This window comes from Colletotrichum jinshuiense, chromosome 6 (genome assembly GCF_051148585.1).
Source record: "Colletotrichum jinshuiense chromosome 6, complete sequence".
In the NCBI taxonomy this organism is placed as follows: Eukaryota; Fungi; Ascomycota; class Sordariomycetes; order Glomerellales; family Glomerellaceae; genus Colletotrichum; species Colletotrichum jinshuiense.
Window position 1 is genome coordinate 3,435,262 of NC_139313.1, and position 19,850 is coordinate 3,455,111.

At 53.2% G+C, this 19,850-nt stretch overlaps 7 protein-coding genes across 7 annotated transcripts; 5 read left to right on the top strand and 2 right to left on the bottom strand.

Annotated features, from left to right (window-relative positions):
• Nucleotides 1-267: 267 nt before the first annotated feature.
• On the top strand, nt 268-2,148 carry EsH8_VI_000890 (glutamyl-tRNA(Gln) amidotransferase subunit PET112; the record flags this gene model as incomplete). Its single annotated transcript, XM_083272143.1, has 1 exon — nt 268-2,148. One exon carries the CDS (start codon nt 268-270, stop codon nt 2,146-2,148), a length of 1,881 nt encoding a protein of 626 aa, XP_083127317.1.
• Nucleotides 2,149-2,280: 132 nt separating this feature from the next.
• EsH8_VI_000891 (J domain-containing protein) lies at nt 2,281-3,204 on the bottom strand (the record flags this gene model as incomplete). Its single annotated transcript, XM_083272144.1, has 1 exon — nt 2,281-3,204. One exon carries the CDS (start codon nt 3,202-3,204, stop codon nt 2,281-2,283), a length of 924 nt encoding a protein of 307 aa, XP_083127318.1.
• Nucleotides 3,205-4,346: 1,142 nt separating this feature from the next.
• EsH8_VI_000892 (DExD/H-box ATP-dependent RNA helicase DHH1) lies at nt 4,347-6,036 on the top strand (the record flags this gene model as incomplete). The annotated part of the gene is made up of 3 exons (XM_083272145.1): nt 4,347-4,390; nt 4,445-4,517; nt 4,573-6,036. 3 exons carry the CDS (start codon nt 4,347-4,349, stop codon nt 6,034-6,036), a joined length of 1,581 nt encoding a protein of 526 aa, XP_083127319.1.
• Nucleotides 6,037-8,180: 2,144 nt separating this feature from the next.
• EsH8_VI_000893 (HET domain-containing protein) lies at nt 8,181-9,864 on the top strand (the record flags this gene model as incomplete). Its single annotated transcript, XM_083272146.1, has 3 exons — nt 8,181-8,835; nt 9,082-9,686; nt 9,820-9,864. The coding sequence occupies 3 exons, from the start codon at nt 8,181-8,183 to the stop codon at nt 9,862-9,864; spliced, it is 1,305 nt and encodes a 434-aa protein (XP_083127320.1).
• A 1,712-nt stretch (nt 9,865-11,576) lies between these two features.
• Nucleotides 11,577-12,459, top strand: EsH8_VI_000894 (uncharacterized protein; the record flags this gene model as incomplete). Its single annotated transcript, XM_083272147.1, has 2 exons — nt 11,577-12,150; nt 12,227-12,459. 2 exons carry the CDS (start codon nt 11,577-11,579, stop codon nt 12,457-12,459), a joined length of 807 nt encoding a protein of 268 aa, XP_083127321.1.
• A 913-nt stretch (nt 12,460-13,372) lies between these two features.
• On the top strand, nt 13,373-15,266 carry EsH8_VI_000895 (LrgB-like family-domain-containing protein; the record flags this gene model as incomplete). Its single annotated transcript, XM_083272148.1, has 5 exons — nt 13,373-13,450; nt 13,514-13,744; nt 13,799-13,910; nt 13,966-15,018; nt 15,079-15,266. 5 exons carry the CDS (start codon nt 13,373-13,375, stop codon nt 15,264-15,266), a joined length of 1,662 nt encoding a protein of 553 aa, XP_083127322.1.
• Nucleotides 15,267-15,507: 241 nt separating this feature from the next.
• EsH8_VI_000896 (uncharacterized protein) lies at nt 15,508-17,858 on the bottom strand (the record flags this gene model as incomplete). The annotated part of the gene is made up of 6 exons (XM_083272149.1): nt 15,508-16,014; nt 16,066-16,465; nt 16,575-16,771; nt 16,827-17,054; nt 17,119-17,446; nt 17,539-17,858. 6 exons carry the CDS (start codon nt 17,856-17,858, stop codon nt 15,508-15,510), a joined length of 1,980 nt encoding a protein of 659 aa, XP_083127323.1.
• Nucleotides 17,859-19,850: the final 1,992 nt, after the last annotated feature.

Sequence of the window (19,850 nt, forward strand, 5' to 3'; positions counted from 1 at the left end):
CTCCGTGGTTCCGTAGCCACTGGCCGACGAACACATAGTTCGAATAAATTGAGGGTGTACGAGGTACATGCTGGGCGATCATTCGCTGAATCAAGTTTCTCGCTTCCTGGCTTCTGCGAACCGCCAATCCTGCGAGAACGACGAATCTGTCACCCCACGATTTAGCTCTGCTTGCAACTGCCCGAGACCCCCTCGCCTTGGTGTCATACAACTACTTCTTGTACCCAGAAAAAAGCTCACCCTTGCCCTGTCGATTGGCCTGTCAGAATGACGCGCATTCCGACCCGCGAGCTGGCCCGCTACCTGTTCAAGGGCCAGCTCTCCCGTCAGGGTTGTTTGGCCTCGGCGCGAAGGCCCTACAGCCGCGTGCCGGCCCGTTCCGTGCCAATTTGGGCACTGGCTTCACGACTGGGAGAGTCAAGGGCGACATATGCGACAACGGTCGCATCACTGGAAGAGCCGGCGCCGCCAGTCCCGCTTAGGAAGAAGCTCAAGGAGGAGAAAAAGCAACTTAAGAAAGAAGCGAGGAACCAGAAGTCCAAGGGGAGCAACCAGACTGTTGAGGGCTGGGAGTTGACTGTTGGTATTGAGATCCATGCGCAGCTCAACACGGAGCGGAAGCTCTTTTCGCCAGCAGCAACTTCGTTCAATGACGACCCGAACTCTCACGTGGCGCTGTTTGATGTCGCTATGCCGGGCAGCCAACCGAAATTCCAAAAGGAGACTTTGATACCGGCTCTGCGCGCGGCTTGTGCCTTGAACTGCGATATTCAGCATGTCAGCCGGTTCGATAGGAAGCACTATTTCTGGTGGGACCAGCCATCGGGGTACCAGATCACTCAGTATTATGAGCCTTTTGCCCGCAATGGCCAGATTGAACTCACTGCTCGGGATGGTATTGCCTCGGAAGACGGGGAGAGCGTCATCATCGGAATTCAGCAGATACAGATGGAGCAGGATACCGCCAAAACCCTGGCACAGCCCAACAACATCCATTGGCTTGATTTCAACCGTGTCGGTGTACCCCTGATTGAGATCATCACCAAGCCTGAGCTGCACCACCCGCGTACTGCCGCCGTCTTCGTCCGCAAAATTCAAGTTCTGCTTAACGCTGTTGATGCATGCGTCTCGGGAATGGAGACGGGCGGCCTACGTGCAGATGTCAACGTCTCCGTACGAAGGACTGGCGACCCGAACACTCCGCTCGGAACTCGGACAGAGATCAAGAACCTGAGCACGATCAAGGCAGTTGAAGACGCCATCATTGCCGAGCGTGATCGACAAATCAAGGCGCTAGAGGCCGGCGAAACAATTGCCAGCGAAACCAGGGGCTGGACACTGGGCTCCAAGCATACCCGCCGATTGCGAGGAAAGGAGGGGGAGGTTGACTACCGTTACATGCCCGATCCCGACCTTGGCCCCCTGGTGATTGGGGAGGACCTGGTCGCGCACATTAGAAAGTCTGTCCGGGAATTGCCAGACACCGAGTTGACCGAGTTGATTCAAGATTATGGCCTGACGGCCAAGGACGCGGTCTCGCTCATGTCCCTCGACAACGGTGGCAGGCTCGAATACTTTTACAAAGTCGTCGATGATCTTGGGGCGCAACTTGCCAAGCCAGATCTCAAGCACGATCTGCTCACATACGCGCCACTTGCTGGTAACTGGATTCTCCATGAGCTTGGTCGCTTGACAACTGACAAGGCGGACCCGGAGTCTGCCCAACGGACTTTGGAAATCACGCCGGATGGCCAATGCGAAGCTGTGCCAGCCGCTGCCCTGTCGGAAATCCTCTACCATCTGCAAAACAGGGACATCACAGGGAAGGTTGCCAAGGAGCTCCTGGTGGCCAAATACCTTGGTAACCTTGATGAGTTTGCCTCCATTACCGATGCTATCAACATGCACAACCTGTGGTTCCAGGAGATGTCAGATGCCGAGTACCGGGAGCTGGCAGAGAGTGCCATCAATGGCGAGGACAAGGTTCTGAAGGAGTTCAGGGAGAAGAAGAATTATCCGCAGGGCAAGCTGATGTTCCTCGTCGGCAAGATGATGCGGATTGGCGAGACGGAAAGAATCAACCCGTCCGCCGCTGAACAGGCCATGCGGCAGCTCATCAAGGAGAGCACGGGCGCTCACCAGGATTAGAATATGCTGATATGTAGCCTACTGGGGAATGTATACGTGCATCTCGGCACGTTGTAATAAATATACAGTGTATTATAACGCCATCCAACTCGATAATACGAGCGTAGGGCTTGCAGCCTCCTGTTGGCTGGGCTACTTGGTGTTCGATTCCGGCCGAGAATCGAATTTGCTCGGCATAAACCCAAAGTTGATGTTGTCCCGTTCCCTCAAGAACCTCTCGATCCGTTCTTCCCGGCCTTTGCCAGCCGTGGCGGCGCCCTGCTGCCTCAAGGCGTCACTGACGCTCGCCTCGTGTGCATACTTCTTCTCCAAGATGTACGCCGAGTTGTTGTCCACCCTCGACGTCTGCGCCACAGTCCCGACCGCCAGCGCCGCGAGAACAAGGGCTGCGAAAGTCATATTTGACATGTACAACGGCTTCTGCTTCTCGCCGTTATTCTGGCGGTCGCGCCACTTTTCCCAGTCCTCCCAAGTTGCATTCATAGCGGGGTTTCCTGGGCCATGCCGCCACGCCTTGTCGGCTTGCCGGTATATCTCGTTGATGTCGCGAGTGTCTTCGACGCCACTGCCCGGCATATGCCATCCGACGCCCCACGAGTCGTAGGCGCGGCGCTTGTCCGGGCTGCTCAGGATGTCGTTCGCCAAAACAACCAGGCGGTATCGCTCGAGGCGGGTTTGTGAGGGGAGGGTATCGAGGGCCGAGGCATGGTGTTTGTCGGGGTGGTACTGTTTCACCAGCTCGGCGAAGCGGACCTTGGTGTAAGGTGCTGCCTTGTCTATGGCGAAGACATCGTAGGGTGTTGGGTTTTTGCAGGTCGGCCAGGCGGGGCAGGAATTGGTTGAATTTCCTACCTGAGAGGACCGGCGTCCATTTTGGGGGCTGCTGTTGACAGTCGCGTATGATCGGGAGGTGCTGCGTTGTGGTTGGTGAAGGTCGACGGACGAGCGTCGTCTGAGTGGTGACGTTATGGATGGGTGGTGTGCGGGGACGGCGAGGAGACTTAGAACGGTGTTGCTGGAACGGATGGCGAGGGCCGACGGTGTCTTTATAACCATAATGAATGGCGCTTGTCTTTTGTATAGGGAAAACCTGCTTCATCTACTTCTTCTCAAGGGGGTTGAGGAGAGAGCTCAAGGGCGGGCATCTTTTTTGAGGGTCAACCTCGTGATTTGTGCAAGGTGCTCGGCGATGTTGGGGAGAGAGTTTGAGGCCGATGGTTCGACTCTTCGTCCAATTGACTGACGCATCCATGTTCAGTGCTCAGGATGAGCCCCCTCCGATCCGATAGCTCCGCTGCAGGAAGCGATTAGACGGGGTCTTGCGGAGGGATCAGGCCAATCGGCTGATGCTCTTTGACAGGGATCAGCTCGGTGTAGAACGAATGGGGGAATGCCTGAAGCTCTCGGTGAGCGGGCTATGGCAAATGTCACCCCATGCTCCAAGACCTACCCTGAAATGTCATTCTCCAAAGCTCTTTCTGTGCATTCTGTCTCAAAGTGTTCTACAGGGTTAATACACGCTTCTGGCCAACATCTAATGAAAAATATGACAACAAACACCAAGGAAAGCACGAGCCCTCCTTCGGGAGGTACAGCGTGCAATCCTCAGCCCACCGGAGCTTCACCTTGCGAGGTCACGTGGCCCCACTGCGGCAGACGCTAGGCAAGGGGTCCCGCCCCGAAGGCACAGTTGCAGCGCACTGGACGTCGATTCACCCACCACAAACTTGCTTCTTCGACTCTCCTCCCACACAACCACACCTCTCACGCAACCGAACCATCCCACAACTCTCGCGCTACACCTCGTGGACGAAACACATCTAGGCTGTTTCAGTATCCCGAGTCAACACACGACGATCAAAGAATTTCCGAATTCGCGCAATCACCACCATCCACATCTCTCTCAATACCTGCACCGCAACTCCTAGAGTCCGGTCGATACCAACCACCTCCGGACACGGAACCAACGACGAACGCGACTCTTGCTCCTCCCGTGATACCTCGCGAATAACGTACCTCGAGCGACACTGTTTTTGTCGCCAAAATCACTCCTGCTTCCTAATTCCCGCCGAGTACGACTCGCCCCTCGATTCACCGCGAAGTGGGGAAAGCAAAGCCCTCTCGCGCAACCACCGTTCACGGCCGCATCTCACCTCTTCTCCTGCCATTAGGCACATATATTAAAACCAGACATTCAAATGGCGGAAGCACTTGCAGACAAGCTTAAGGCGACGAACTTGAGGTTCGCCCACCTCCTCCTAGTGCCCGTAGTCGAGGCGTAGACTGACTTTTGCAGCGATGGCGCCGCATCAGAAGATTGGAAGAAGAACTTGAAGCTGCCTGCTAGAGACAACAGACATCAAACCGAGGTATGTATCGGCGTGGCCTGCCCTGTGAATCATCTTCTCACGGTGTGATTTCCAGGATGTCACGAACACGAAGGGTCTGGAGTTTGAAAACTTCCAATTGAAGAGGGACTTGTTGATGGGCATCTTCGAGGCTGGATTTGAGAAGCCGTCGCCCATCCAAGAAGAGGCCATCCCCGTTGCGCTAACCGGCCGAGATATCCTTGCCCGTGCCAAAAACGGCACTGGCAAGACTGCTGCCTTTGTCATCCCCGTCCTCGAGAAGATCAACCCCAAGGTCTCCAAGATCCAAGCCCTCATCCTCGTCCCCACTCGCGAGCTCGCCATGCAAACATCACAAGTTTGCAAAACCCTCGGCAAGCACCTCGGAATCAACGTCATGGTCACCACGGGAGGCACTGGTCTCCGCGACGACATCATCCGCCTCCAGGACCCCGTCCATATCGTGGTCGGTACTCCGGGCAGAATCCTCGATCTCGCGGGCAAGAATGTTGCCGACCTGAGCGAATGCCCCATGTTCATCATGGACGAGGCTGACAAGCTTCTGTCTATCGAATTCACGCCCGTCATCGAACAACTCCTCCAGTTCCACCCCAAGGACAGACAGGTCATGCTGTTTTCGGCCACATTCCCTTTGTCCGTCAAGGACTTCTCCGACAAGAACATGGTCAGCCCGTATGAGATCAACCTCATGGATGAGCTTACTCTCCGCGGTATCACTCAGTACTACGCCTTCGTCGAGGAGAAGCAGAAGGTTCACTGCCTGAACACCCTCTTCTCCAAACTACAAATCAACCAATCCATCATCTTCTGCAACTCGACCAACCGAGTCGAGTTGTTGGCCAAGAAGATCACCGAGCTGGGCTACTCATGCTTCTACAGTCACGCCAAGATGGCCCAGCAAGCGAGAAATCGCGTCTTCCACGACTTCCGCAACGGCGTGTGCAGAAACCTTGTCTGCTCTGACCTCCTGACCCGTGGTATCGACATCCAGGCGGTCAATGTCGTCATCAACTTTGATTTCCCCAAGAACGCAGAGACCTACCTCCATCGCATCGGTCGTTCCGGTCGTTACGGCCACTTGGGTCTGGCCATCAACCTGATCAACTGGGATGACAGGTTCAATCTCTACAACATCGAGAAGGACCTCGGTACCGAGATCCAGCCTATCCCTGCAAGCATTGACAAGTCTCTCTACGTCTATGACAACCCCGAGTCCATCCCGAGACCCATTTCCAACTTCAGGACCGGTCAGCCTGGCCAGGGTCAGGCTCAACCCCAGGCTCAGCTGCAGGGACAGCAGCCGCAGCTTTTGCAGGGAGGCCAGCCTGTTCCAGGCAACTGGCAGACTCAGAACCCCCAGCAAGGCGGCCAACAGAACGGCTACCAGGGCGGCGGCAGAGGTCGTGGACGCGGCCGTGGTGGTTATCGCGGCCAAAACCGTGGCGGCTACGGTGGCCGTGGACGTGGCCAAGGCCAGGGCCAGGGCCATGTTCAGCAGCCTCAAGGACAGCTGTCCTAGGTGCTACCGCTCATCTCTTCCTTGTAAAAAGGCGTTAGGGAGTATACATCGCGACGGAACACGCGACTACGTTTACCATTTGGATTGTACATAGTTTCTTTTTTCTCTCTTTCTGTTTTTTGGAGGCGGCAAGGCACGATCAGACTGGGTCGGGCATCTCATCCATGCACACACACCACACGACCTTCCGGGTTCTCTCACCACTCACGATCACGAAACACAAAAACACTCGATCAGATCCACGGCTCGTCGCCAAGCAAAAAGTTTCCGTCACATATTCGCAAACTTCGACCTGTACCATACCCCATCGGATTTTACTGGTCTTTTGTTTGGCTTCTTTTCCTTTTCCTTTCGACCTTCTGACGACAGCATTTTTCAGCCGAGTTGAAAAATTGCGTGCTGTCCGGAGACGACAGACCGAGCTCGACGACGGGCTACATCATGGAAAACACAACATCATCAATCGCAGGGCGTGGCGTCTGGTTATGAACGAGGCACTGCTACTTGCTGACGTGGACAACCCCGATCCCATCTTTTTATGTCACGTTGCTTCTTATTAACGACGGCGTTTGGGCTTGACAAGCGGCTGAGCGGTATCAGTCCGGGACGGCGTTCGCATGGGAGACGGCCACATTTGATTTTCGGTGGACAAAAGGGGAGTTGGCCCTCTCGGTCGAGGGCGGCATGAATACGGGCGAGGGCGGCTCCGTAGCTCATCGCTGGTTTGAGCGCCGTGGTGTGTTTTGAGTATTAATCAATCAATCGCGGAGACGACTGATGTTGGGATATGACACGGGGGGCGGCGGGGTGGCTGGCATCCAACGGCGTCTGTCGGGGCATGGTTCCACTCATCATGCATTTTCTTTGGCAGGGGGAAGACTTGGTTGGAGGCCCTCCGTCCGGGATAGGAGGACGAGCGCTTGTCGGTCGACAACCCAAGATATTGTTTCTTGGTGCCGAATCCAAGCGGAGGTTTCGACATGATCCGTTACGCATTCTACGCCTATGCCCTGCTTCTCTCGATAGAGCAGGCTCGACGAACGACCGCAGAAATACCCGAGTATCATTATTCTTGCCTGGTTTTCTTGGACCGGCCGTTAACCTTATTGCCGACTTTGTTGCCTGCCAAGGTGACTTTGGTCGAGCAATTTTGGTTCAGTTGGTATCACTGGAACGCAGGCGGCTTTTGGTGCTCACATCACCCAGAAAATAACGCAAAAAAACCATTTTGAGAGAGAATCGCTGGATAAACTGGATGGCTTTCGGACTGATTCGGTCTATTGATGGACGCGCTCTTACCTTGAGGCGTGTCTTAGATTGGAACCGGTGGGCTAGATAGTTGATCTGAGCTTTTGGTGTGATAATCGAATCACAATTCTCTCTTGCATTCTTGTTCATGGCCTTTGTGTTTGTGACTGACCGTTGGCGCCTACCCCAACCCAGTGCCAGTCCTTGACTGATCTCCATTTAGGGACGATCGGGCCGGCTGCTTAATTTTTGCGCATTGGTGGCGCAACCCATGCCAGCTGTCGGTGCCACCGTTGATACTTGGGTCCCTGGCAAAATTGGAGCGGGTTGATGCCTCGACTGGCCAGCCACTGGTGTCTGGGAATATCTCATGACCCAGCTTCCTGTTTGCGGGCGTTTCGATGCATTACGTTATGTCAGGAAGCCTTAGTGTAGAAACACATATGCAGGTAGGTGTGCAGCTGCTATGATGAAACCTCGATTGGACAAGTCAAAATTACCAGCCAGAAGGCGGTACGGCGAGGAAGTGGAAAAAGACGTTGGAAATCATGCTAGCGGGAATTCCTCACTATTGATTATATATCTATATGCCCAATACAGAAGCCCAATACAGAAGAGCATATGTAGCCATCACTCACCTGCGCATGGCGCAGTTGCGCGCCCCCGCCTCGGCGGCTTGCACCGCCTCATTCCCTTGGCAGCGTCCGCATTTCGCCCTGCTATTCTCTCCATCATACTGGAAGAGGCTTCAGCACCCAGACAACGGCGCCGTCGGACATGTGTTATTTCTTTTTCGGACTTCCTGTTCATAATATCTTCGTTTGTCTTACCGATCGCGCGACCTTTCGCAACTATCCTCGCGTTTAAAGCGGTCAAAGATATTATCATTTCCCTTCATGGAACCATTTCGATATGAGCCTCTCAATCTCGACAGACCTGCCATCCGGCTCCTTCGTCTTGTTCAAGGGGAAGGCAATCGCATCATATGCGATGTATTCCAAGCGTACTTGGATGACTCCGATGGGATCCTGCCCTACGAAGCTTTATCGTACACATGGGGCATCCCCGACTTGAGCTTCCACATTGAGTTGAACGGCAAGAGGCTCGGAATTACCAACAACCTGTATACGGCACTTCGTCAGCTCCGGTCCGATGACCAGGACCGGATACTGTGGGTGGACGCAGTCTGTATTGACCAGAGCAACCCAAAGGAGAGGGGTCATCAAGTGCAGCAGATGGGCTACATATACCGGCAAGCCGAGCGGGTTCTTTTTTGGCTGGGACAGGCGACCTATTCCACCAACGTCTTTCTCGACTCGCTGCAGATGTTCCATGAGGAAAGCGCCAGGCGCGCGTCCAACAGATGGAAAATTGACGACCCACGCTGGAAAGACGTCTGGGAAGACGTTCAAAGGGCCTTGCGACAGCATCATTCCAATTTCGATGAAAGGCAACGCGAGGGTTTCTGGACCCTGTTGAACAGGGAGTGGTTCAACAGGGTTTGGATTCTGCAAGAGGTGGAGAATGCGCAAGCTGCGTCGGTCTGCTGCGGTACAAGGTCTTCATCGGCTCGCCTCTTTGCCCTCGTACCACGTCTTCTGGGATTTGTAGATGGCAGAGGCTATGACAAGTATATGGAGCACCACGGAGCCGTTTTGGAAATGATGCCAGGTCCGGCACGGAAAGAGTTTTGGTTGACTTACAGAAAAGACCTCTATTTTTTGCTTCGGCAATTCGGTTCGAGCCATGCAACGGAATCACGGGATATCGTATACGCCTTGCGCGGAATGTCGATAGATGCCAATGACCCCGCCATTCTTACACCAGACTACGAAGCCCCTATTGACAAGTTGAAGCAGCAGCTGCTTCGGTTTCTGCACTTTGACGGCCTCGACGCAGAGGCTCTTGCGCTGGACTCGGTGTCGACTGTAGTCAGAAGATTGAAGGAGCTAAACAGAAGAGCTGTCTTTAGGTGCATAGAAATGGGCAAGATGGAAGATCTTGCTGTTCTGCTGGGACGCGAAGAAATCCGCGTCGACAACGAGCTCGTGGCATCGAAGCTATTCAAAGGGGAGACTGGGAAACGCATGCTGTGCTACTTACTTGAAACGGGAGGGAAGAACGTAATCGTCAGGAGAACAGCAGTCAGCGAGGTTGCCAGGCGTTTTGACGCCAGCACCATGGAGGTCCTTCTGCGATATAGGGGAAGCGAGATCGACATCAAATCGGCAATTATACATGCCGCCCACGGAACAGGTACCCTGGAATCTATAATCAAGCTTCGACGAGATGATGTCGTTAGATTGGCGGATTCTGTCATCCTCGATCTGGTGCGGACCGCTTCCTACCCGAAAACCTCTGATGCATCGGCATATGGCATTGAGACATCTGGCGGTGCGCTTGTAAGTTTTATGTCACAGCTCCTATGCCACGGCATCCTGTTCAGCGTCAAAAAGTGCGACGCGGCGGGGCTTCAAAGACACAAGAGGTGCCTCTTGGGCTACGCTGCCGCAGCTGGTAACGAATTTGTCGTAGATGAGCTGCTCAGAAGAGGCGCTGTCGGAAAGCCGGATAGTTTAGGCCAGACACCGCTCTGCTGGGCTGCCAGATCAGGGCACACCAGCGTGGTCAAGATACTGCTCAGATGGGGTGCAAACCCAGAATGGGTCACCTCTGCAGGCCAAACAGCACTTAAGCTTGCCGAGGCAAACGGACACTATTCGACAGCAGGGGTTATATCCCAAGAATTGATGGCACGGTCGTCATATCGAAAGACTAGGCTAGTGGAGGTTAATATTGATCCTTTTGCAAACGGACATCCTTCGACATCAATGGTGTCATCCCAGGAATTGATGTTTCGGTCAGCACATCAAAAAGCCAAGTCAGTGAATATCAGCATCAATCATTCTAGAATTATAATAAACTAGGGCGGTAGCGTGCGTATGCTGCATTATTTGTGACTGATGGGCCGAGACAGAGCCTCAGTGGTAGAAGATGGACCGGAGGGACATGGCGAAGATATAGACACCTTCGAAAGTAGCCGAGCCAGCTAATAAGCTAATAGCCCTTTTTATGATGAGATCCATCTCCTATTTCAAGACTTCCATGTGGAACATTGGGGATTTGTTTTCTCGTTGATCAATTTCGTTGTGAAATGGCTGCCGAGTTAATACTCTATTGGAATCAAACTGGTAGCAGCCGCACAGTAATACCGGAAGGCAAGTTTCCAGGCCAAAAAAAAAAAAAAAAAAACATATGAGATGCAGCCTGTTAGGACACCTCGCGGGGTCTCAAGCTTAAGAGACTCAACTAAGGAGGTCAACTAAGGTTGTCCACCAGGACTGATCAGCCAACTCCATCTCAATGCGCTCACCGCTCTCAACTTCAGCAAATCGAGCCTATTATTCCCTTGTATGGATTTTCCCCTCGAATTTGATCCAACAAATCATTCTGAAATGCAAAACCTGGGCTTTGAACTTCCTGCATAGTCAATTCTCATCACATCCCGATCAGGAAGCCTCACCAACCACTACTCGTGGCTTCCACTTCGGGACGTCTCAACTGACACACCTTCAACTCGTATCCACTCAGGGCCAGCCTCTACCAAAAGATTGTTTTCTGAATATCGACAAATCCTTGCCCAATCTGCCTTCAGTCTCTCGCGGTGTGAGAACTTGCCAATCGAAGAAAAATACATATACTTCTTCGCGAATCCGTTGCTCGTCCACTTTGCGCTTGCGATTCGGACCGTCACACTCTCGAACTTGATCTTCACAGCTTCGATATTGTTCATCCCGAGTTTTCTCTCTCTAATCAATTCAAGACCATTCAGTGCCCAGTTTTGATCAAGGAAGAGTCTCACTTTCCTTAAGAAGGAAGTACAGCGGCGCCCACGCCCTCCTTCCTACGAATCTTGCCCTCGACGTAGCTCCTTCATTTCAAGCAACTCTCTCAATTCATTGAAACATCACACCTCATACTCTGCATCTCACATTACTAAATATCCCCAACCTTCCTCGAGTTCTCTTCCAACTTCTCAGACCTCACTCTGCACCAAGCAACACGCAATGTCTCTTTCGCTTCTCATCAAAACTGGCGGTTCGCAGATAGCTTCACGACAAGTCATTGAGAGCCCTTTCCATAGCAGCTCTCAGAATCGCAAGATTAGTACAGCTGTAGTAGCTGTATCGGCGGAGAAGGCGACATCTGTCCCTGAGACAGATTCCTCGGCTCAAGGCAAGAGCTTCGATACTTTCCATCCATTTTTACGGCTACCAGCAGAGATCAAGGCAATGATACTGGAAGAAGCGATTGAATATGACCCGGCCATAGTCTATGGTCATTGTGAACTGGATAAAAAAAACCACGAGCTTATCAAGATTCTTCACGGCACAGAGGGCAAGGATTCTAAAGTCAAGTACATCCGACAACTCGTCGACGTACTGCCCGAGTTCCAGACCTTTGTCGAGGCTAAATTCGGAAAGCCTTTCAGTGCCATTAAACGCTGGCCATCCCTTGCTGTTCGTCTGGACAAGGATCTCATGGTATTCATCTTCAAGAGGCGGAAGAATTGCTATTTTGATTGGTACTCCAAGAAGCAACGCCTCATCAACCACAGCCAACTCGCCCCCGGAATTCGCAACGTCGGTATCCGATTCAATGCCGACTGCTCTGGGATGGAGTGCATCTGCAGCTATACAGATCCTCTACACAATGTCCTCTGCCCTCTCGAGCTGTCTATGTTCTGTGAGAGCTTGTCCCACCTTCAGAACCTCTTTGTCCTCGTCAAGTTAGATGTTGGCCACATGCTCAAAGGCCCTCTCAAAACCAAGGTCGGGGTCAAATCCTTCATTGAACGAAGACTAAGTATGTTTCGACTTTCGCTCATATTATGCTGTCTATCTCTTGGCTTTCGGTTGACTTACTGACATGATCGTACTAGAGGAAGCCAAATGCAATTCAAACCGAGCTATCTTCGAGGACAAAGAAAGAACTTGGGTCGAAGTCAAGTTCACCGATGTCAGTGGAATTTTGGAATGTTCTGTTCGCCACCTCTTCCGCCTGCTCGAGCGCGCTTTCAGATTTTACCGTCAACGTGGCTCCACCAATGCCAACGGCTTCAGCCGCCAGGACGTCCGCTTTCGCGTGCTTGTTTCCTCAAAGTATAAGAAGTAGAAGGCAGGAATTCGAGTCATTTTTGGACTTCAAAAATACCCTTGTTGCTGGAAAGTTGGCCTCGCAGCCGTTGGCAAGTTTGGCACAGGACTGGAGATAGTCCTGGCTGAATGGCTCTGCGAAAGGGACGAGTTCTTAATGAGCGCAGATGGTTACGAATGTGGAAGCCTGGAAATAGAGAGTGATAAAAGTCCTTTTTCGAAAGGACATTCGTCCCAATACATGAGGTTCCATGGATCGCAACATTTGAGTCTTACATGCAGTTAGATCACCTGGAAAGCTGTGATGTTGGCGCCATCGCTCGTTTTTACGTGGCATTATATTGATGTGCGCGATGCCGTATGTGTGGCATTGCTGAATATCGGTCCGCAACGTTTAAGGATGAATCAAGTCGTAGCGTTTCTTTGTGCTGCAGTAGCGTTCTCACGAGGAATGTGTCACCCTTGTAAACGATAACGATGCCGTGTTGGAGCAATTCAATTCGCCGAGTTGAAGTGGATCATCGGTTTTCGGATGTGGCCCGCACGCTCGGCTCGGCTTCCGATCGGCGGGCCTAAAATGTGCCTTATCACGAGCAAATTGACTGAAAGAAAGATTCGGAGCTGACTTGTGCTTTTCAACGCCCAGGGTATGCCGCTTGTCTTGTCTTAGGGCGGCATCGGAGCTATTCGCTAAAAAGTGACGGGGGTTGACTAAGAGGAACGGCGATACCGTCCGATGCCAATGCAATAAGTCATCGACTGGAAACCTTATTCGTTCTTTTCATCCCACTCACGTCACTCATCAAAATACTTGTGCTCGTTAGTGTTGCTTGGGCCAAAGTACATAACTTGCGACCTAGACTCAACTTGTCACCAGAACTCGGGAAATCACTCACCTATGATGAGATTCTGCCACTATTAACAAGGCAACAATGACCGCGAACAATCGCTTCAAGAGTGTGCCTCAATGGCTCATGTACTGCATCGATGCTTTCGAAGCGATAAAGCTGGTACGTCGTCAGGCCCAAGATCAACTTAATGCCCCTTCATGACAGCCTGTTAACGTGTGCCAGGCCGCATCGCAATCGGCTCCGAAGCAGCTCAGCTCATGGCTCTACGTACCCTTCGGCATCATGGTGATGCTCGCCGCTTGCTTCGGCGTCAACGTCCTGTTTGAGACGGTCGGAGTCTCGTTCCCAGCCTCAGTGGCCTGTTTGATTCTGCTCTTTTTTGGCCTGCTGCTTTCTGAATTGGTGCTGGGAAACCACAAGACCAAGGCAATTGTAGCCGTTATTGACGTGCCGGTGAGCATCTTCTACGAGTCCCCAGGGTTTGTATCAGTGTTCTGACTTTCACAGGCTGGCTGGTCTCTCCGTTGGATCAACATCTTCTTCACCCCGTCTTTCATCATGCTTCCCCTGAGCCCCTCTATCGGAATCACTGAGGTTATGAAAATCATTGCCGTTTTCTGTGAGCCTCGCCTTCCCTGTTTTTATAAGACTGACTGGAGCTGACGCAGCCGCAGTGGTCGGCTTCGTGCTCATGATGGCTCTGGCCGCTTATCTCACCCGTGGTCTTCAGCTACTTCTCGGCTCTTCAAAGCGCGCCCTCACAGAACGAGCAGAGGAAATGGGCAACGAAACCGACGAGATCCCCCTCGCCGACACACCCCCGCGCAGCGACTCCGTCCCGGGGTCGCGTACAATCTCCGCCGCCCCATCTTCGCTGTCTCTCAACACGCTTGCTCCGATACCGCCATCGCAGAATGCATCACACAACTTCCTCCCCGCGGCGAACACACCGGTCCAGCTGGACGAGACGGCGGCTGAAGCAGCCAGTACTTTGCAGAACCCTTCTCTTCCGCCGCAGGCCCCCATACCGATGCCCCGTGCCCAGCTTTGGGCAGCCTGGATATGCGGCCACATGAACTGGGTTATCTATGCTTCAATCTTCGTCTTCGCAGGGCTGCCCGTCTATTATGCGGTCGGCTACGCCATGCCCCTTCACCTGAGCCTCATCATGCTCATCTACTTTGCCGCAATGTCCGTCCCTGCAAACTGGAGACAGTACCTGCACCCAGTGCTTGTCACCGCCCTCTTCTCCGTCTTGGGCATCTGGGCTTTGGCCGCCATCAAGGGCGACAGCCTCCCCGACACGCTGCGATCCTTCCGGACGGGCGCCAATTACACCTACCTCTGGCTGCACACAAATTCCGGCCGCCTCCCCGGCGCAGGCGACATCTTCAGCACCGTCCTCGACGCAAGCATCGTGTCCCTCGCACTGCCAATGTACCAGTACCGCCGCGAGCTGAAGCAGAACTTCGTCGCCATCGTGCTGCCCAACATCGTCATGTCCATCGGCTGCCTGTTCTCTTACCCTAAGATCTGCTTCGCTATCGGCATCAGCGCCGAGCGGTCTCTCGCGTTCGCGTCCCGCAGCCTGACGCTTGCGCTGGCGATACCCGCGACGGAGAACCTCGGCGGCGACCTCAACACGGTCGCCGCGGTGGCCATTATGAGCGGCATCGTTGGCGTGCTGTTCGGCCAGCGCATGTTGGCTTGGATGAGGATCCCCGAAGGTGAGTACCCATGCAAGTTCATATTTTATTGTTTCAATAAGAGGCTAATTAGTAATTTAGATGACTACATCACCCGTGGCGTCACGCTCGGCGCCAACTCGTCGGCCATCGCCACAGCGTTGCTTCTCCGGACTGACCCGCGCGCGGCCGCCCTGTCCAGTCTATCGATGAGCTTGTTCGGCACCATCACAGTCTTGTTCACATCCATACCGCCTATTGCCAGCGTAATCAAGTCTTTGGTTGCCTGAAGGTTTTAAAAATTTCAGCCACACAGCTTTCAGGATGGTTTATTTACGAAGATCACCCACCTTACTCTCACCCCACTGGAATGGCCTCCCACAATCCGCCGGCACGACAAAAGCCTTTTGGTTATCCAAAGGGACTTTAACGATCAACTAGATGCAGGTCTGGAGACTGTGAACCTCTGTGATTCAATATTTGATGTCTGCAACCCATTGTCGGCATGGTTGCATCGTCCAGAACTTGGGTTTACGCCGGAATACTCGGCGCTAACTGCCTCCAAGACTCGCACCTCTCCCCACGACCTCCCTCCCAGGAACCTGCCGGCACGATGGTGATATCGTTTATCTGTCCTGGCGCCCCGAATTGGGTCACCTGTACTCCCCACGGCGTGGCATAGGTGTACGGAACCCCGCCCGTCTGGTTCAGATTCAACTGCTGCGGTTCACTCGCCGTCCACGCTGGCCACTGGCTCGCTCCATTCGAGGCTCCTGAATCGGGGCTCGATGCTCCGTTGGCGATCTCATTGCTGATGGACGGGTTGTTCACCGTCACGAAGTTGCCCCAGATCTTCCGGAATGCGAGGACGAGGTCGGGCCCCTGGTTCGGGGTCGCGGGGCCAAAGTATCCGAATGCGTCGGTTGTATGCCAGGCAAAAGGCACGGAGTACTGATAGTGCCACGCCGACTTGGGGGACGTGAAAGCATCCGACAGCCAGTAGCTCGGGCAGACGAAGGTGGCCTCGGCATATATGTTCTATGGCGCGCGTCAGGGACCAATTTGTACCCAACAATGTGTATTACTTACGTTTGCCCGCTGTTGCTGCCCTGTCCCGGCCTGGCTGACATCCATGGCCGTGAGACCTGTCAGGCCGTTTGTCTCGAAATGGGTGTCGTTCACACCGGTCTTGGTAGGGTTTGAGGCCAGGATCTGGTCGATCTGGGCAGCGGAGAGGTTGGGGAACTCTAGCTTCAGCCAAGCTGTCAGGGCCGAATCAGTGGCGATGTTAGGAGGGGTGAATAGTGGTCCTTCATTGGCGTTGTGCTGAGATACGCCCGTCAGCTGTGAACTTTGGGGAGGAGTGAAGTCTTGCTTCGTAGAGGAACCTACTCCAACCAGAAGACGTTTTCCGTTGACCTTCTTCTGACTCAGCTGCTTGCTTGGGAGGGTCTTGATGTAGACACCATCCGTCACCGGGTAGAATGCCCTGCCAACATCTGGTTAGTCGCGAGAAGACACAAATAAGAGAAATAACATATCATAAAAATAAAAAAGGGGGGGGGGGGGGGGGGCGACAGCAAAATAGAGTCGTGTACCAAAACCCGTAAGTCTGTTCGAATGTCGTGTCAGCGCTTGCCTGCTGCAATGTCGTGGTATCCTTTCCGCGGAGACAGCCCAATATGTCACTGGACGAAGAACAGCCCGCCTTTTCGGCGAAGGAATGGTACCGCTCCGTGGGGAAAGCCGCGTCGTGTTCATAATGAAACGGTAGGTACGGCGATGCGGCAATGCCCTGAAACTTTGGTCAGAACCCCGTGGGCTTCGCTTCAAGCGATTGTGCGGCTTACGTTCGTGAAGAGCAGCGTCCCGAGGCCACCGTCTGCCGCGAGGGCGTGGTACATTACGGAACTCGCGCCAGCAGAGGCACCCGCGACCGTGACCCTTTTTCTATCGCCGCCAAATTGGCAGATGAACTTCTGGACCCAGCCCAGAGCAAAAGCCTGGTCCAGCAACCCTGCGTTCACCACACCGCTGGACTTCACCTCCGCTGACGAGAGGAAACCAAATGCGCCGAGCTGTCGCTTCGTTAGTTTTCTTGTTGAACTCCAGGGGGGTGGGGGTCGGGTCGAGATCACTTACCCGGTACTGTATCACCACAGCGATGAAGTTGTTTCCGTTGGCATTGATCAGCTCCGACATGTCCTGCCGCCCATCGCCGTAGCCGTAGCCGCCGCCGTGAATGTACACCATGACGGGCAGGTTCTTGGCACCCGGCGGCGCATAGACATTCAGAAAGAGGCAATCCTCGGAGCCGAGGACAAATGGCATGCCTGGTACGGCGGGGTAGTTCTGCGTGCATATGGGGCCGAATTCAGTCGCCGCCGTCACGTTGCCGGTGAGATCAAGATTTGGGAGGCTAGGGGGCTGCCAGCGAAGAGCGTCCGTCGGAGGTGCCGCGTAACGGATGCTGGCCGGGTGTTAGTGGACGATGTAGCGCTTGGCAATGGTGGAGAGGAATACCCTTTCCAAATGTTCAAACCGCTGGCGTCGTCTGTGTACCCCTCATACTTGGCATATTTGAGGTCGACAGTTAAGGAGACTTGCTGCTGGCACGGAGTTTGACGAGCGCCATCGTCAAGAGCCTGGGTCTCCGCGAGAAGGTCTTCCAGGAACGTGGCTGCCGCCCTTTGATCTCTTGGTGACAACGGAGAGGCGCCAGATGAAAAAGGCAGAAGACCGACAACGGTGAGGGTTAGAAAGTTGAAGGACTTCATTACTGCGGGAGCGAGGTTGTTGGTATTGCCGTGGAGCACGAGGACGACGGAGAGAAGAAGGATGACGGCCGGAAGCAGTATAAAAGCTATCCGCACCTGTGCCATCTTGGCATAAGCAGCGGCGTTCCCGATCAAGGTGTCAAGTTGTCCAATCGCTGACTTTGTTGGCGGTCTCCGTAAATACGGCTCATTCAATACGATATGAATATCCACTTCTGTTGACTTTCCCCCCAAAAGATCAAACGCTTCTCGTATGGCAACGAGGAGGGTACGGTAAGAACCAATTATTTATATTTCGATTGATCCTTGTTATGCAGAGAGATGTCGACATAGCTGGCGAACCCCTGGACTACACACTATTGATAAAGAGTCATATAACACCATTTCTGGGGGTCTCTGCATAGAAGTAACACATCCCGATGCAAGTGGTTGACGCTCCTATCCCCCCTCCCCTCCCAATGACTTCCACGCCTCGATCAATCTCCAGCCGGGTAAATCCATAGCACGGTCCCAACTCCTCATGAGAATCCATGTCAAGGTGCGGTCTGTGCCGTAACATTATGAACGTCTTGCATGGAGGAATGCGAGAAACAAGCCGGGGCATGGACGGAGTGGTGCCATTGTTGGCGCGTCAGCGTTACATCGGCCTGCCCTGCGTCCTCTCTAGCTAGGGGTGTAAGCAAAGGGTATGGATGGGGAAGGGAACTGGACCAGCGCATGCGAGGCGCCTAACTGTTGAAAGCACGATTCTGCCGGCCAACGTGTTAGTTCTGGGGTATGAATTCGCCCCTTCAGCTTGGCTGACTAGCACAACGTCTGTATGTTTACCACACCCTTTTATCACCACAATTGATGCCTTTGTTCTCTTAGACATATTCGTCCAGCAGGCTAAAAGTAAAAACGGGGCCAGCGGACTGCATGCGGGCTTGAGGTATATGCGAGATAGATTTCGGTAAGCTGTTTGCTGTGGTTGTTGATCCAAACAGGAGACTCCTTATGGTGGGGTTGCTGTTAGGCACGAAGCCGGCCTGTTCTATCTACGGCCCTGGCTAATATTTTCAGCCCTGGCGTCCTTCACATTCGTACAACTCTGAAGAGTTGTAAAATGCTTACAGACTTTTTGTAGTCATAGATGGGGGACCATGGACTGTCGGGAATACCTTTGAGGTAGAAGGATGATGAGGGTAGTATCTCAAGCTGCAAACATCGGAGCTTAAGCCGACCATCCTTTTTCATAGCTCTGCCACTTAGACCATCACAAGAAATATGCAATATTTATCAGTCTCTATAAACTTATGAAAGCCTTTGGTGTCCTCTGTTACGAGTGGCGTTACTGGCTGTCTCTCCGTATGTATCAAGCACGCTTCACATTCCCCCAAGCATCTGGCTATAATGAGAAATGTAACGTGTGTACAAGACTTTGATTAGCCACTGCAATGTTTTGGGATACTTGCAAAGAGAGTGTCCCCACTTGATCATATGTCAGTAGCTATTCCGGCAGGAACTGGCCGACCTCCTTCCTGCCCTGGCTTTCAGCTTCACCATCACTTACTTCCCAGCAGGAAAGCGCAATCCTTTAGCAACAACCTAACCGCTTCACCTCTCAACAATTCCTCTGGCCAGCTGGTCAAACGGCTTGAGTGCGTGACTCATGCTCGGTTTGAGATGTTTCCCTAGAGCAGCAGTAGATCGGGCACCGGCATTCGATTCAGCACATGTTCAATTCTTTTTGGTTTCTTTTTTTGTGCCTTTTGACCTTTTTTTTCTGTGAACACATGTGCCCTTTAAGACTCTTCTTTGGCCGTGGTAAGGGCCAGGTGGGCGATATAACAAATATGAGGAAGGATTTGGTCTCTTTGGTACGGCGTGTTTGCTGGATTGTAGATACTAGCCCCAAATGCATCACCAGTAATACTGACGGCGTCGCGCACCACCCAAGACCTCAAAGTAGGAGGATCCTACGGCAGAGATTTGGGAAGAGGTTCGCCGGCAGATGAAGCTGAGTAATCGATGCGGTTATCATTCAGCCGGACGAACCAGGACAAACCGCCTGCGGGCTGACTGGCTCTGGTCTCGGCATCATGGTTGCGGCTCATG